Below are 13,533 nucleotides of genomic sequence, written 5' to 3' on the forward strand. Positions count from 1 at the left end.
CCCGAAAGCCCTCTAGACCACCAGGTAAGGCTGGGAAGGCGGCAGGGAGGTGGGGGGTGGGTCAGAGCCGGATAATCGTGATTTTTTGCCATTCGCGGTCCGGCTCTGCCCGTATTCCCCGCGAATGACGAGGGAGAAGTGTACAGGCCTCCTTCACAAACGGAAGAAATAGACAAAGATTTAATACTAGACATGCAGAATATATCTAAAAAAGGGAGGCGGTAGCAGCTAGCGTGCGCAGCATTTTAGCGCACACTAAGCGCGTGCTAAAACCGCTAGCGTCTTTGTAATACGAGCCCTTAATCCTACACTACCCTAGGTACATTAGATAGATTGTGAGCCCACTGGAACAGATAGGGAAAATGTTTGAAATACCTGTATGTAAACTGCTTTAAATGTGGTTGTAAAAAAAAACAAAAAAAAACCCCCCCACATAAAAAAGGCAGTGTACAAGTCCCAATCCCTATATCTAGAATTTTTAATTATTAGCCACTTTGAGCTGTCCCATAGTGTACTAGAAAGGTGGGGGTATAAGTCAAAATAGAAAAGAACATGTTTTTGTTTTTGTTTTAAAGCACTGTTACCCTGTGGCTTGCCTTAGAATGAGAGAAAATACCATAGTGGTATTGTGGCTCACTCTTTTCATCGTTCTATGCTTATTTTTGTTTTAGGTCCTGTCGCAGTGATAAGTGGTGAAGAAGATTCTGCCAGCCCTCTCCATCACATCAATCACGGTATAACCACTCCGTCGTCACTAGATGCTGGTCCAGATACTGTTGTCATAGGCATGACCCGGATACCAGTCATAGAAAATCCACAGTACTTCAGACAGGGCCATAACTGTCATAAACCGGATACCTGTAAGTACATAGTCTATTAAATATATATATTTTGGGGGGGGGGGGGTGAGAAACTGAGTTGCGGGTTAATGAAAATGAGTAATTCCGACTTTGTGATCTAGACTATGGGTGTCCAACCCGCATGCGCCCCGGCCGATGGCGATACGGTGTTTTCCTCTGCTGCCTCCAGGTGTTTACCGTCTTGCCGGCTCCCTCCTCTGTCTTGCTGCAGTGTTTGCGCATTTGTGCGGCCCCAGAAACATTTTTTTCAGCCAGTGCAGCCCAGGGAAGCCAAAGGGTTGGACACCCCTGATCTAGACCAATGTTTCCTCTAAGCTGTGCAGGGCTGCCCCATCTGCATTCTTGCCACTGGGAGGTGCTATGGAGTATCACATTTTCAACAGCAAGGCATAGGTAAGCCTTACAGGACTCCAGAATACTTGCCTGTCCCTAATAACTGAAAATACAATATTGAAGCACTCCACCCCCCCCACACACACACACACTGACATAAATAGGTGTCAGGTCAAAAGCGCGCCGGGACAAAGGCGCGCCCAGACAATTGAGCGCAGCGCAGAGGCGCGCGCCGCTCAAAATTACTGTTTTTAGGGCTCCGACGGGGGGGGCGTGGGGGGGAACCCCCCCCCACTTTACTTAATAGACATCGCACCGCGTTGTGGGGGCGGTGTGGGGGGTTCTAACCCCCCACATTTTACTGAAAACTTAACTTTTTCCTGTTTTTAGGGAAAAAGTTAAGTTTACAGTAAAATGTGGAGGGTTACAACCCCCCAAACCCCCCATAACGCCGGTGCGATGTATATTAAGTAAAGTGGGGGGGATTCCCCAACAAAACCCCCCGTCGGAGCCCTAAAAACAGTAATTTAGAGCGGCGCGCGCCTCCGCGCTGCACTCAATTGTCTGGGCGCGCCTTTGTCTTTCGCGCCGTTGTCTATGAACCCAGAAATATGGGCAGAGGACTCCCACTCAGCTTAGAGCAATGATCTCCAACCTTGTCCTGGAGGACTACTAGCCAGTCGGGCTTTCGGGAAAGCCCTAATGAATATGCATGGAGCATATCTGTACGCCTATCATATTCATTACATGCAAATCTCTTTCATGCATATTTATTAGGGCTGTCCTGGAATCCTGACTGGCTGGTGGAACTCCTTTAAACTGGTTTAAAAATGATTTATAAGATATTGCCACGAGCAGCCTTGCTTTCTAAAAGCAATTTGGGAAGAACATAGGTTACTTGACTGGACGCTGAAAAGCTTAGACATGTTTGGTAAAAAAAAAAAAAAAAAATCATCAAATTCCAAAACAAACGAGAGCAAAAATCGATTGTCAACGTGTCACCGTGCTCGGCAGATCTGAAAGGAAAACTGCATGAAAAATTCTGAGTAGGAGACAACCCCACATTGATATTTTTCTTGGCACGCAGAGCATCAGACTATAAACCTGGGCCCGGAACTTAATTATCCATAATCCACTACAGTTAGTGCTGACGGAGAATTCTAAAACTGGGGTCGCATTAATGGAACACTTATCAATTGAGCTTGTGCAAAATCCTCACAATCTCTACTAATAATGCCGCCACACTCTTACGATTATATACAAATGTGAAAGCTCGTCTCTGGCACCATCACACGGAGCATCCTTATTGAGTGACCTTGTGTTTCTATATAAATTCCCTATGGTAGGCCAGCAGCATGCCCGATTTTAAGGCCAAATGGGATAGACACGTGGGATCTATTCACAGAGAAAGGTAGGGGAGGGTCATTGAGGTGGGCAGACTAGATGGGCCGTGGCCCTTATCTGCCGTCTATTTCTATGTTTCTATGTTTCTATTGTGCAGGCCAAGTATTTGAGTTCTGGAGCAAGTTAGCTGTTGGCCTTGTTCACAAATACTGTAGGTCTTTCTTCAGTCTATACAGGAACTACATTGACCCTGATATTGAAGGAAGTAAATATAGAGTATGTGAAATTATCTGTCATAATAGGGCAGAGTGCGGTACTGGGGGTTAAGAAAGGATTGGGCAATTTCCTGCTGAAAAAGTGGATAGAAGGGTATAGATAGAGGATTACTACACAGGTCCTGGACCTGTTGTGCCGCCGCGTGAGCGGACTGCTGGGCACGATGGACCCCAGGTCTGACCCAGTGGAGGCATTGCTTATGTTCTTATGTTCATGTGTGCATATCTAGAATGGGAGAAATACGGAGTATGAATGAGTACCTCAGAAAATCAATGAGGCCTATATTCAAAGGGTTTATGCTTCTAATTGAGAGTTGGGCATCTAAACTTTATACTGTATATCAAATTTCACTAAGGGCTTGATTCGATAAATGGCGCCTAACTCTTAGACACCAGAAGGCACGTTTGTCAATCAACTGATAGGAACCGTTTATAGAATCGTGCTTGGCGGTCCCTAAACATTCTTAGGTGCCGGTAGATATTCTAATATTTGGCATCAGTATATTAGGCCAGGGTTTTCCTGGCTTAATTTCCTGGCACCTAACTCAGATGCCTACCAATGCCTAAGTCGTACCACACCTATTCTCTGCCCCTAAATATGCCTACTTTGCAGGTAGGCACGGTAGGTGCTTGACTTAATTATTACTAGGTACCACTCCAAGTTCTGCACAGAACTCTTAATCATTGTTGTGTTTTGTTTGTTTTTTTTAATTAGTTTTTATTGGCATGGCCAATTATGGTGCCAGTTAAGCCCATTGAACAATTTTGAGTTCCGTGCCGAACTTGGCTAGGTGGACTAGGCTCCATTTATAGAATCAGCCCCTAAATTCATACCCCCCCCAATCATACATTTCCCATTAGTCATATGTCCAAATTTAGTATCTTCATTTGTACTGTGAATTATTATTATTATTTAACCCCAAATCTTTTTATTGTAACTCGCTTAGAAACCCTGAAAAGCGATTTTATCAAATTTTAATAAAAACTTGAGTGGATTTATGGGTGGAAAAAAAATTGATTTTCAGCATTATAAACCTAAATTAGCCTCATAAGTCTAAGCAAATGAATGACGGTCCTGAGTTTAGGCAACGTTTTAGCAGAAAACCTAACTCCTGTATTTGACCCAAAATAGGGGACAAATGTACAGCACTTAAATTTAGGTTGCTCAGCTTTTTTTTTTAATTTTTTTTAATATCGGCCCAACGAGTCCTGACAGTTGACGTTGCAGAGGCGATCGTGTAGGCATTGACCCCCCTCTTTTTACTAAGGTGCGTCAACCGATTAGTGCACGCTAAACTCTAGCACGTCCCTAGACTAGTATGCATGCGTTTAGCGTGCGCTAAGTCGATTAGCGCACCTTAGTAAAAGAGGGCCTGAGAGAATTTTGAAGTACGATGCACAACATCTCTCAAGTTCATGACTAAGAGAAGACTATCCATTTGAATGCTTGCTGCCATTTTGAACTTCCCGACTTTCATGTACTGCGATGGCTATGAAAGGTCATATTTTGCTTGATCGCATCATTTATGCATTTCACCATCGCAAGGCCTGTGTCTCATGGATGGCCTAGATATTTGTTGTTATCGGTTTCTATATTTTTTCCCATTTTAGCATTGTCTTAAATATATATGTATTAGATGCTTCAGATATTTATAAGCAACTATTTTGTTAATGAATGTCTATCAGAAAAAAAAATCTATAATTTGTCAGCCTACTTACCATCATTCCCCCCTTCTCCAAAAGCAAAACACAACCCTAATGTGCAGAGCGTGGCGAGGGTTGGTGACACCCATCCCCTGCCCTCACCTCCATCCCCCCCCGCTCCTTCCCCGCGCATCCCCCCCCTTCCCTCATACCTCTAATTCAACATGCGAGCAAGAACTTCAACGTGCTCCTCATGTCTGCGTTGACTGTCCCTCTGACGCCACTTCCTTTGCGTGGCACCGGAAGTGACATCAGTGGGAGCCAACGTGGTCACGAGGAACACGTTGAAGTTGTTGCTTGCGGCGGTGAACAAGAGAGGGGGAGGGTTGCCGGCGCCCACACCATGATGGTACCTGGATCGGACACCCCTCACCCCACCCTTGTGAATTGCAAAATCAAAGTTCTCAAAAGATCGAATGTTATCTTTATCAAGGCGTAAACTATGCATTAGAACATTGGGACCTCTGTTAAATTCATAAATAATGTGAAGGGAGAAAATCTATTTTTTTTTTTTAAAGCGTGTTGTGTAGCACACAGGGGAGATATGTTTGAGCATCTTCCTCAGGGTAAGGATACTTCATACATCCTTATCTTCAGCATTGTATTAATGGTGCTCAGTGAAATTAGCTAGGGATGCAATTACTCGCAAACAAATCCCTCTTCTAATTATACTGTATCTTGGAAAAAAAAAAACCCCACAAACCAAAAAGCATAGAAAACACACACACAGCGCCGCTGGTTTCTAATATCTGTTGGTCTTGTTTGTCATCCAAAAGCTCGCAGAGAGCAAATAAGTACTGGCCTGAAAAGATGAGCAATTTATGTAGCTTCAATCATCAGAGTCACATTGTGTGTCCAATTACTGCCTCTCTCCTTTTTCGTTTGTTTGGGGTTTTGTTTTGTTTTTTAGGTCTCCGTGGGGAGAGAGTGCAAGGTTATGATTAAGCAGAGACGGGCAAAACACACTAATGATACACAGAAGAGGTTTCTTTGTTATAAAACAAATGATTTAGTGAAGCAGTGTTTTGTCAGGAAACTTGCCATGCTTTTACAATTAAAGGGTGGGGTCACTGGCGTACTAAGAGTGGGTGCGGGGCGGGGACAGACCGTCTTAAGAAAGGGCGAAGGCACCCGTCCTTCTCTTTGCCCCTCTCCTTCCTGCCCCCCGCTGCACGTGTGCGCCCCCTTCCCTCGTACCTCTTTCATTTTTCTTTGCTGTCCTTGTCGATGTCGCCTCTCTCTGATGTCACTTCCGGGATCCTCACCTAAGAAATGACGTCGGAGAGTTAGCTAGTACAACATGGGCAGCAAGTTTGTACTGTTGCTCTCGCCTGGAAAATTTAAAAAGGGTATGGGGGGAAGGGGGTACGTGCCTGACATGGGGGGGGGGCAGAAACGAGGGCGGGGGAGGAGCATCGCCACCCCAGGCACCACTTACCCTCGCTATACCACCCGGTGGGGGGTAGCTGCTTTAGAACCTAAAAGCAAGGTCTATCTCGGCGCCGCTTCATATCGGCTCTGTCGCAAGCGTGCTAGAGCAACTTTCTGTAGACTTGCGAGGCGCAGATTTTTGGAGACATGGGCTCACGCTTGTGAATAACAAGGTCCGAGCAAGCACTGGCGATAGACTGTTGTTTGCAATGAATTGTCATCCACGCTGTTCTTAAAGAGTTTGCCTGGGCATCGATTCATTAGAGGGCGGTAAAGCATAGGTACCAAACACGTGGGCGCTAACCCGCAGGTTCTGAAGATGGCGCTTAAACTTGGGCATCGATATTTGAGCACGATCCAGGATGTGTGCCCAACTAAACTGGCTAATGAGCCAATCTGGGCCACTAATTAGGTGGTAATTAGCACCTAATTAGTAGTGTGATCATCTTGCTATGTGCTATTACATAATAATATGTACCTTAATTACATAGGGGCTGATTATTTAAAGGGCGCCCAACTTAAATTGGCAAAATAACCTTAATAGCCTCAATAATTGGGGGAGGAGGGTTAATTGGGTGATAGGCCCCTATCGCATGGTTCTTAGCAGCACCTAACGCTTAAATGGGCATTTCTAAAACAAGATATATCTCAGTTAAAAATAGAGGTACAAAATACAGTCAAAAATCGGTTTACGAGTGTTTTGCAAGATGAGCAAAACATTCGCAAAATCAGCGCCTCAGAAACCGAGTTTGATTCGGTTTACGAGCGCCACCCCCCACCCCGCAATCCAGCATCCCCCCCAGCGATCCGGCATCTCCTCCCCCGCTCGCGTTGTTCCCCCCCCCCCCCCCCGCGATCCTACATCCCCCCCTCCGAGCACCGCAACGACATCGCTTACCCCGATTGGGCACCGGCACCAGCACCAATGCACAGGAGGTGCCAGTGTCCGAAGATCCTCCCTCTTCTGGCCTGGTCTGGGCTGGGCGGTGCGACGGAGATCCTCCCTCTTCCCTGTACTGGGCTGGACTGTGCTTTGAGCATTTGCGCATGCTCAAAGCCTTCTGGTCTCGCTCTCTCCGAGATTCTCAGATTCAGAATCTCGGAGAGAGCGAGACCAGAAGGCTTTGAGCATGCGCAAATGCTCAAAGCACAGTCCAGCCCAGCATAGGGAAGAGGGAGGATCTCAGTCGCACCGCCCAGCCCAGCCCAGGGCAGAAAAGGGTGGATCTTCGGGCACCGGGGGGGGGGGCGATGCGAGCGGGGGGAGGATGCCGGTTCGCAGGGGGATGCCGGATCACGGGGATGGGAGTATGGAGCAGCGTTGGTGGCCTCAAGGAGGAGGGGATGGAGCAGCGCCGGTAGCCTCGGGGGGGGGGAGGGGGGGAGGAGGTGGAACGAATCAAAACGAGTTTCCCTTACTTCCTTTGGGGAAACTCACTTTGATATACGAGCAATTGGTTTACGAGCATATTTCTGGAACGAATTATGCTCGTAAACCAAGGTTCCACTGTACAAGTAAAGAGCTAACATCAGTAAATAATAAGATAATAAGTAATAATCAAGATTTAAAGACAATATAATTTTGAGGAGGAAATTGGAAGCTCTGGAGAATAATAGTAAACCACATGGTTAATATGCGGTATGTAAATTTTTAAATAAATTTAGCGGTGAGGTTTTCATACGCAGGGGCGAAACATTATATAGCATTACCGTATTTTTACGCATATAACGCGCATACGTGTATAACGCGCCCACGCGTATGGCGTGTGGGAACAAAGCATTTATGTAAAAAAATTTCCTTATAGTACACCCACGCGTATACCGCGCATGACTATGTAACCTGTACAAAAAAATCGCCAAACGTATTCTAATAACAAGTGGTCCTCGTAGACGATACAGTCGATGCTGTTGTGATCCGTGCGGATAAACCCAGATAAACGATGTTGCAGTAGTCCAGTGTTGATAGAACCAAAGCTTGCACCAGTAATCTAAAGGAAGTAGTGTCAAAGTATTTTTTAATGGGCCTCAATTTCCACAGTGTGCAAAAGCACTTCTTCACCACTATATTCGTGTGTTCTACCATAGTTGGGTGTGTGTCTAGTGTGACTCCCAGTATTTTTATAGTTTTAGCGATTGGGTATTCGTGACCATTTAGATGTAGCAATGTTCTGGTTATTTTGTGCTTTGGGCTTGCCAGGAAGACTTTCGTCTTTTCTGTATTTAGTTTCAGTTTGAAAATGTAAGCGATAAGGTTTTAGAGGTCATTCCATGGGTGACAGGAACTTTGCAGGGTGTTGAATGTCCTTTCTTCACTGAAAGGGTGGTTGATCGTTGGAATGATCTTCCACTTCAGGTAATTGAGGCCAGCAACGTGCTCGATTTTAAGAAAAAATGGGATAAATATGTGGATTCACTTCGAGGAAGTGCTTAGAGGGGAGGATTCTTCGAGTGGGCAGACTTGTTAGGCCGATGGCCCTTTTCTGCCATCATATTCTGTTTCTATGTAAGGCAGTCGCTCAGTATTCAACTATTGTGCCACTTCACATTATGTTTGGAGCGAAGACCTTACGAAATTGAAATCTCACCCTGAACCAATGAGGTGTGGGGAAAAGAGCGTTGTCCTCTTTGGCAACACTCCACTTGTTTCCAAAGCTAGCTGAAAATTGGTTCCTTTGGAAGAAATTACAAGCACAATTCTGTTCTTCCCCCAGAAGGACTTAATCAAAACCTAGCACAGTTTTAGTTTATTGAATACAAGGCTTGTTTTTCATAGCACACGACATGTCAATATCTGTTACTAAATTTCAGCCAGGCAAAATAAGTCTATATCTTTAATGGCCTATTAATAGAACATTGGCATGATATAGATTTCTGTCATCCACTATACTAACAACCATTCCTTATGCTGCATAATGATGGATGTTTATTCCTATCCACTTAGTTCGGTGTAATAGAATCACAGATGAAATATCGAAAACAGTTCTCTTGCTAATGTTTTGGCCTGGTTACTACAGAAATGGTTGCTTTAGGATGATTTCCTAGCTAGGAATATTCATTTTCACGCTCGTAATAGTAATACTTAAAGGGCAAAACACCTCATTTCCAACAATCCAGCAGATTCGGAATCGGCAACAGAACCTGCTCAATGCCAGAGAACCTCTCCTTTTTAGATTTTTTTTTGCATAATGTAGTTCAGAGAGAAGAAAGGATATAGCCGAGAATGGCTTCTTCTATAGAAACAAGCTCATCATTCAGGATACTATTTATTTATGGGTCAACCCAATGGTCCATCAAGCCCAGTTGCCCGTTCTCCCGGTGGACAATCCAGGTCAATAGTATCTGGCCAAAACCCAAGGAGTGGCAACATTCCAGCATCTCAAAGACTAGCAAGATTCCGGAACCCCAATGAGGGCAACATTCCAGAGCTGAGATTGTGATGTCATAATGCCTCAGTCCACAGTGCCTCAGAGCCAACCTCATCGGTGATGTCACAATGGCTTAATGGTCCTATGCTTGGCTCACGTAAGAGCATAAGAATAGCCTTACTGGGTCAGATCAAAGGTCCGTCAAGTCCAGTCGCCCGTTCTCATGGTGGTTAATCTAGGTCCCTAGTACCTGGCCAAAACCCAAGCAGTAGCAACATTCCATGCTACCGATCCAAGGCAAGCAGAGGCTTCCCCCATGACTTTATAGCAGACCATGAACTTTTCCTCCAGGAGTCTTAAAACCAACTGCGCTATCTGCTTTTACCGCAACCTCTGGCAAAGCGTTCCAGAGCTTGACTATTCTCTGAGTGAAAAAAATATTCCTCCTATTGGTTTTAAAAGTATTTTCCTGCAATTTCATCAAGTGTCCCCTAGTCTTAGTAATTTTTATCCACCGCCTAAACCTAAGCAGTTTATTAAAAAAAAACCAGATACATAATAAAAACATCACATTGCAAGAAGACAAAGCAAATATCACTGTGTAGCCTTCAGAATCCAATTACTAATCCAGCCCAATTAATTATGCAACAAAAAGGCTTGCGTCGAGCAATGCAAGTGAATGTCAACATTGTTTGAGTGAAGAAGAAAATCAGTGAATTATGCCGAGATTCACAGAAAAGAAAATTGCTTTAATATTACAGTACAGTCTCAAAAGGCAGCATAAACCAGTGTCCAAGTGGGCATTCTCAAAACTGACTTTCTAGAAGTCTTTCTGGTTGTTTTGTCTCCAGAGCACCCAAATGTTCAGGGGCCATGTTAGAGGCATGTTTTGTGCGGGCTTAAGGTGGGTTTAGGACTTGGATGCTCATCAGGCATAATCAAACCTTTAACGAAAGGTCCTGGACTGTTTTTTAGACGTTTGGAACTAGACCTATTTTAAAAGTGTCTAAATGCTAAAAAGTTGCCCAAACTGACCGGATGAGCAGTGGAGGGATTAAAGCATTGACCCCCCTTTACTCCCAACAGTGGCACTCCCCACCATGGTTCATGTTTGGGGGGAGTGGAAGCATGGGTTGGCATTAGAGAATGACACGGTGACAAAATGCATCACCGTTCCCGTCGGAAATAATCCCATGTCATTTTCTAGTGTCTATTTCAACCTCGGTCCTTCTACCAGCATTCTTCAGAGCAAAGCTTTTGGGTCAGTGGTTGTGGCCATTCATACTCTGATTCTTATGTGAGTCAAGGATAATGAAGCCATTGTGACATCACTGATGTGATTGGCTCTTAGGCATTGGTGGAATGAGGCATTATGACATCACAAGATCTGCTCTGGATACCAGAAACTGTCATTCTGTAGTGTCTGTTTCAACCTCGGTCCTTCTACACCAGCATTCTTCAGAGCAAAGCTTGCGGGTCAGTGGTTGTGGCCATTCATACTCTGATTCTTCCCTCTCTCCTTAAAGAATGACATGAAGATGGTTTCCTGCAGTTATCCGCGGGGACGGGAACGGTGATGAATTTTGTCACCGTGTCATTCTCTAGTTGGCATCACCATGGGTCATGTTTGGAGGAATGTAATAAGTTTAAAGACTTAACGGGAGCTAGTTTCAACACCGAATAGCTCCCTGGGGTTGTGTGAAATATGCATTGGGAGTTTGCTGGTTTGGAACACGGGTTGTATTGTAAGTGGAGATAGTATTAAGATTGATAATAAAGCTGCAGCCAAATATGTATTCCATTAAAATTGAATTGTGTGATTATTGATTGATGGGGGTCAACTTTCAGTTGCAGGTGACGGAGTGCGAACGCTAATGTTATTGAATCTGGATAAATATTGAATCTTGATTGATGAAGCATTAAATATTTATTGGCTATTTGAAAATATAAGATTTGGAACATTTTGAAAAAAAATTGTACTTATGAAAAAATTAGTTGCTTTGGGCGAGTGTAATCTCTAAGAGCTCACCTCTGAGGGTCTTACAATGTTTTATTTTTCATTCTAGGTTGTATATCTATGATTTATGGTGGATATTACAGTATATTTGATGATGGTCTTTATCTGCTGACATTTACTTTGTTACAGTTCTAAATTTTATCCCTTATTGGATGCTAGACCATGATATCCATCAAAGAATTTTCATTGTTTCTTCTTGATAAATGCAAATATGGTTTTGTTTTTAAGTTTTCAAGCTAGTAAAACACTTTCACCTAATGATAGTACGCCAGCAACTCTGGGACGTTCCACAGCATACAGGAGGTCGATTTGTTCAGTCTCGTAGAGTCCACAGCAGGGACAATCAATGCAATTGCCTTTTATCAAATCTGTTTGGATATTCCCTCCCCCCGTCCCCAAGTTCTATGGAAGTTGTTTTGCTAAAATTTTCACGTAAATCTATGTTTGTGCTCAAACTAGGGGGTTCCTTTTACTAAGGTGCGCTAGCATTTTTAGCGCACGCCGCAGATTAGCGTGTGCTAACCCCGCGCCATGCGGCTAGAGCTAACACCAGCTCAATGCTGGCATTAGCGTCTAGCGCACGCGGCATTGTGGCGCGCGCTTTTCCGTGAGTTAAAGCCCTAACACGGCTTAGTAAAAGGAGCCCCAGGTTGCGTGGTTTAACCTTAAATATTTTGTGCATCTCTAAAATTGAACGGTACGCAGGCATAATTGCTTTGCATACGGTAGGTTCTTCTCTTATCTAATTATCTTCCTAAATATAGATCAGTGGAAATGAAGCAGTGTTTTCCTGAATTAATCATCTGACCTAAGAAGCGTCATTATTCCTTAGAAACTTCTCTAGTGTTATTTTGGGTTTACTAATTGCATTTGCAATGATGACTCAGCACTTTAGGCTGGAAAAAGCTGCTAAGTTAGCCCTCCTTAATAAGCAATTTGTTGACAAAACGTTTTAAGAGTACTTCAAATGATATATTGATTTTATAATATATGCTTTTTTTTGGAATTCTTCTGTTATTTACCCTGGAAATAGGGGAAATAACATAAGAACATAAGAATTGCCATACTGGGACATACTGAAGGTCCATCAAGCCCATACTGAAGGTCCAACAGTGGCTAACCCAGGTCCCGAGTACCTAGCTAGATCCTAAGTAGAAAAACAGATTTTATGCTGCTTATTTTAGGAATAAGCAGTGGATTTCTTCAAGCCATTTCAATAATGGCCTATGGACTTCTCTTTTAGGAAATTATCCAAACCTTTTTTTTAAACCCTGCTAAGCTAACTGATTTCACCACATTCTCTGGCAACAAATTCCAGAGTTTAATTACACATTGTGTGAAGAAATATTTTCCCTAGTTGGTTTTAAATCTATTACCTAGTGCTTCATCGCATGCCCCCCTAGTCCTAGTAAACAAGTAATTCCGCAAGCTCTCACAATCCTCCTGTGATTTAACAACTTTGTGTCATCAACAAATCCAACCATCTCACTAGTTATTCCCATCTCCAGAACATTAACAAACATGTCAAAATGCAGCGGTCCCAGCACAGACCCCTGGGGAACTCCACTATTCACCCCTCTCCAGTGATAATACCGACCACTCTCCGTTTTCCATCTCCCAACCAGTTTCCAAACCACAACAGGACATCACCTCCTATCCCATGACTTTCTAGTCTCCTCACAAGTCTTTCAAGAGATACTTTGCCAAATGCTCCCTGAAAATCACCCCTTCAAAGAAATGCAGCAGATTGGTGAGGCAAGATGTCCCTTGACCAAATCCACGTCAGCGTTCTTTCACCAATCCACACTTATTTATATGTTCCGTCATTTGTTTCTTTGTATCCTACATAAAGTGCATTGCAGTAATCTAATTTGAATAGTATCAGTGACCCAACCAAGATTTGAACGTTTTCTTTGGTGACGCAATGCCGGATTTGTCTCGGTTTTCTCGGTGTTGTGAATATTTTATTGCCTAATGTTCACGTTTGTGCCTGCCAGGATAAATTTTTTGTCAAATATAATCCCTAGGATTCTCAGTTCTGATTCCAGTTTCAGTGGGGCGTTAATGCTGTGTTGTTTGAGTGCCTTCAGTCACGGACCTTTACTATCCCAGAAACTCCATTTTCTCGGTAGTCGCTCCCTCGCTCCGGAATGCAATGCCATTCCATCTTCGCAATGAAAATTCCTTAAGTAAATTTAAAACTA

At 43.8% G+C, this 13,533-nt stretch overlaps 1 protein-coding gene across 6 annotated transcripts in view; it reads left to right on the forward strand.

The window, feature by feature from the left end:
* The window catches only part of NTRK3 (neurotrophic receptor tyrosine kinase 3), a 1,004,345-nt gene that overhangs the window by 839,083 nt on the left and 151,729 nt on the right, over nt 1-13,533 (forward strand). For all 6 annotated transcript variants that reach the window (XM_033920393.1, XM_033920395.1, XM_033920396.1 and 3 more), the window contains exon 12: nt 672-860. In XM_033920393.1, the coding sequence (XP_033776284.1) occupies nt 672-860 (189 nt within the window). The remainder of the gene's footprint in view (nt 1-671; nt 861-13,533) is intronic.

Source organism: Geotrypetes seraphini, chromosome 14 (assembly GCF_902459505.1).
Source record: "Geotrypetes seraphini chromosome 14, aGeoSer1.1, whole genome shotgun sequence".
In the NCBI taxonomy this organism is placed as follows: Eukaryota; Metazoa; Chordata; class Amphibia; order Gymnophiona; family Dermophiidae; genus Geotrypetes; species Geotrypetes seraphini.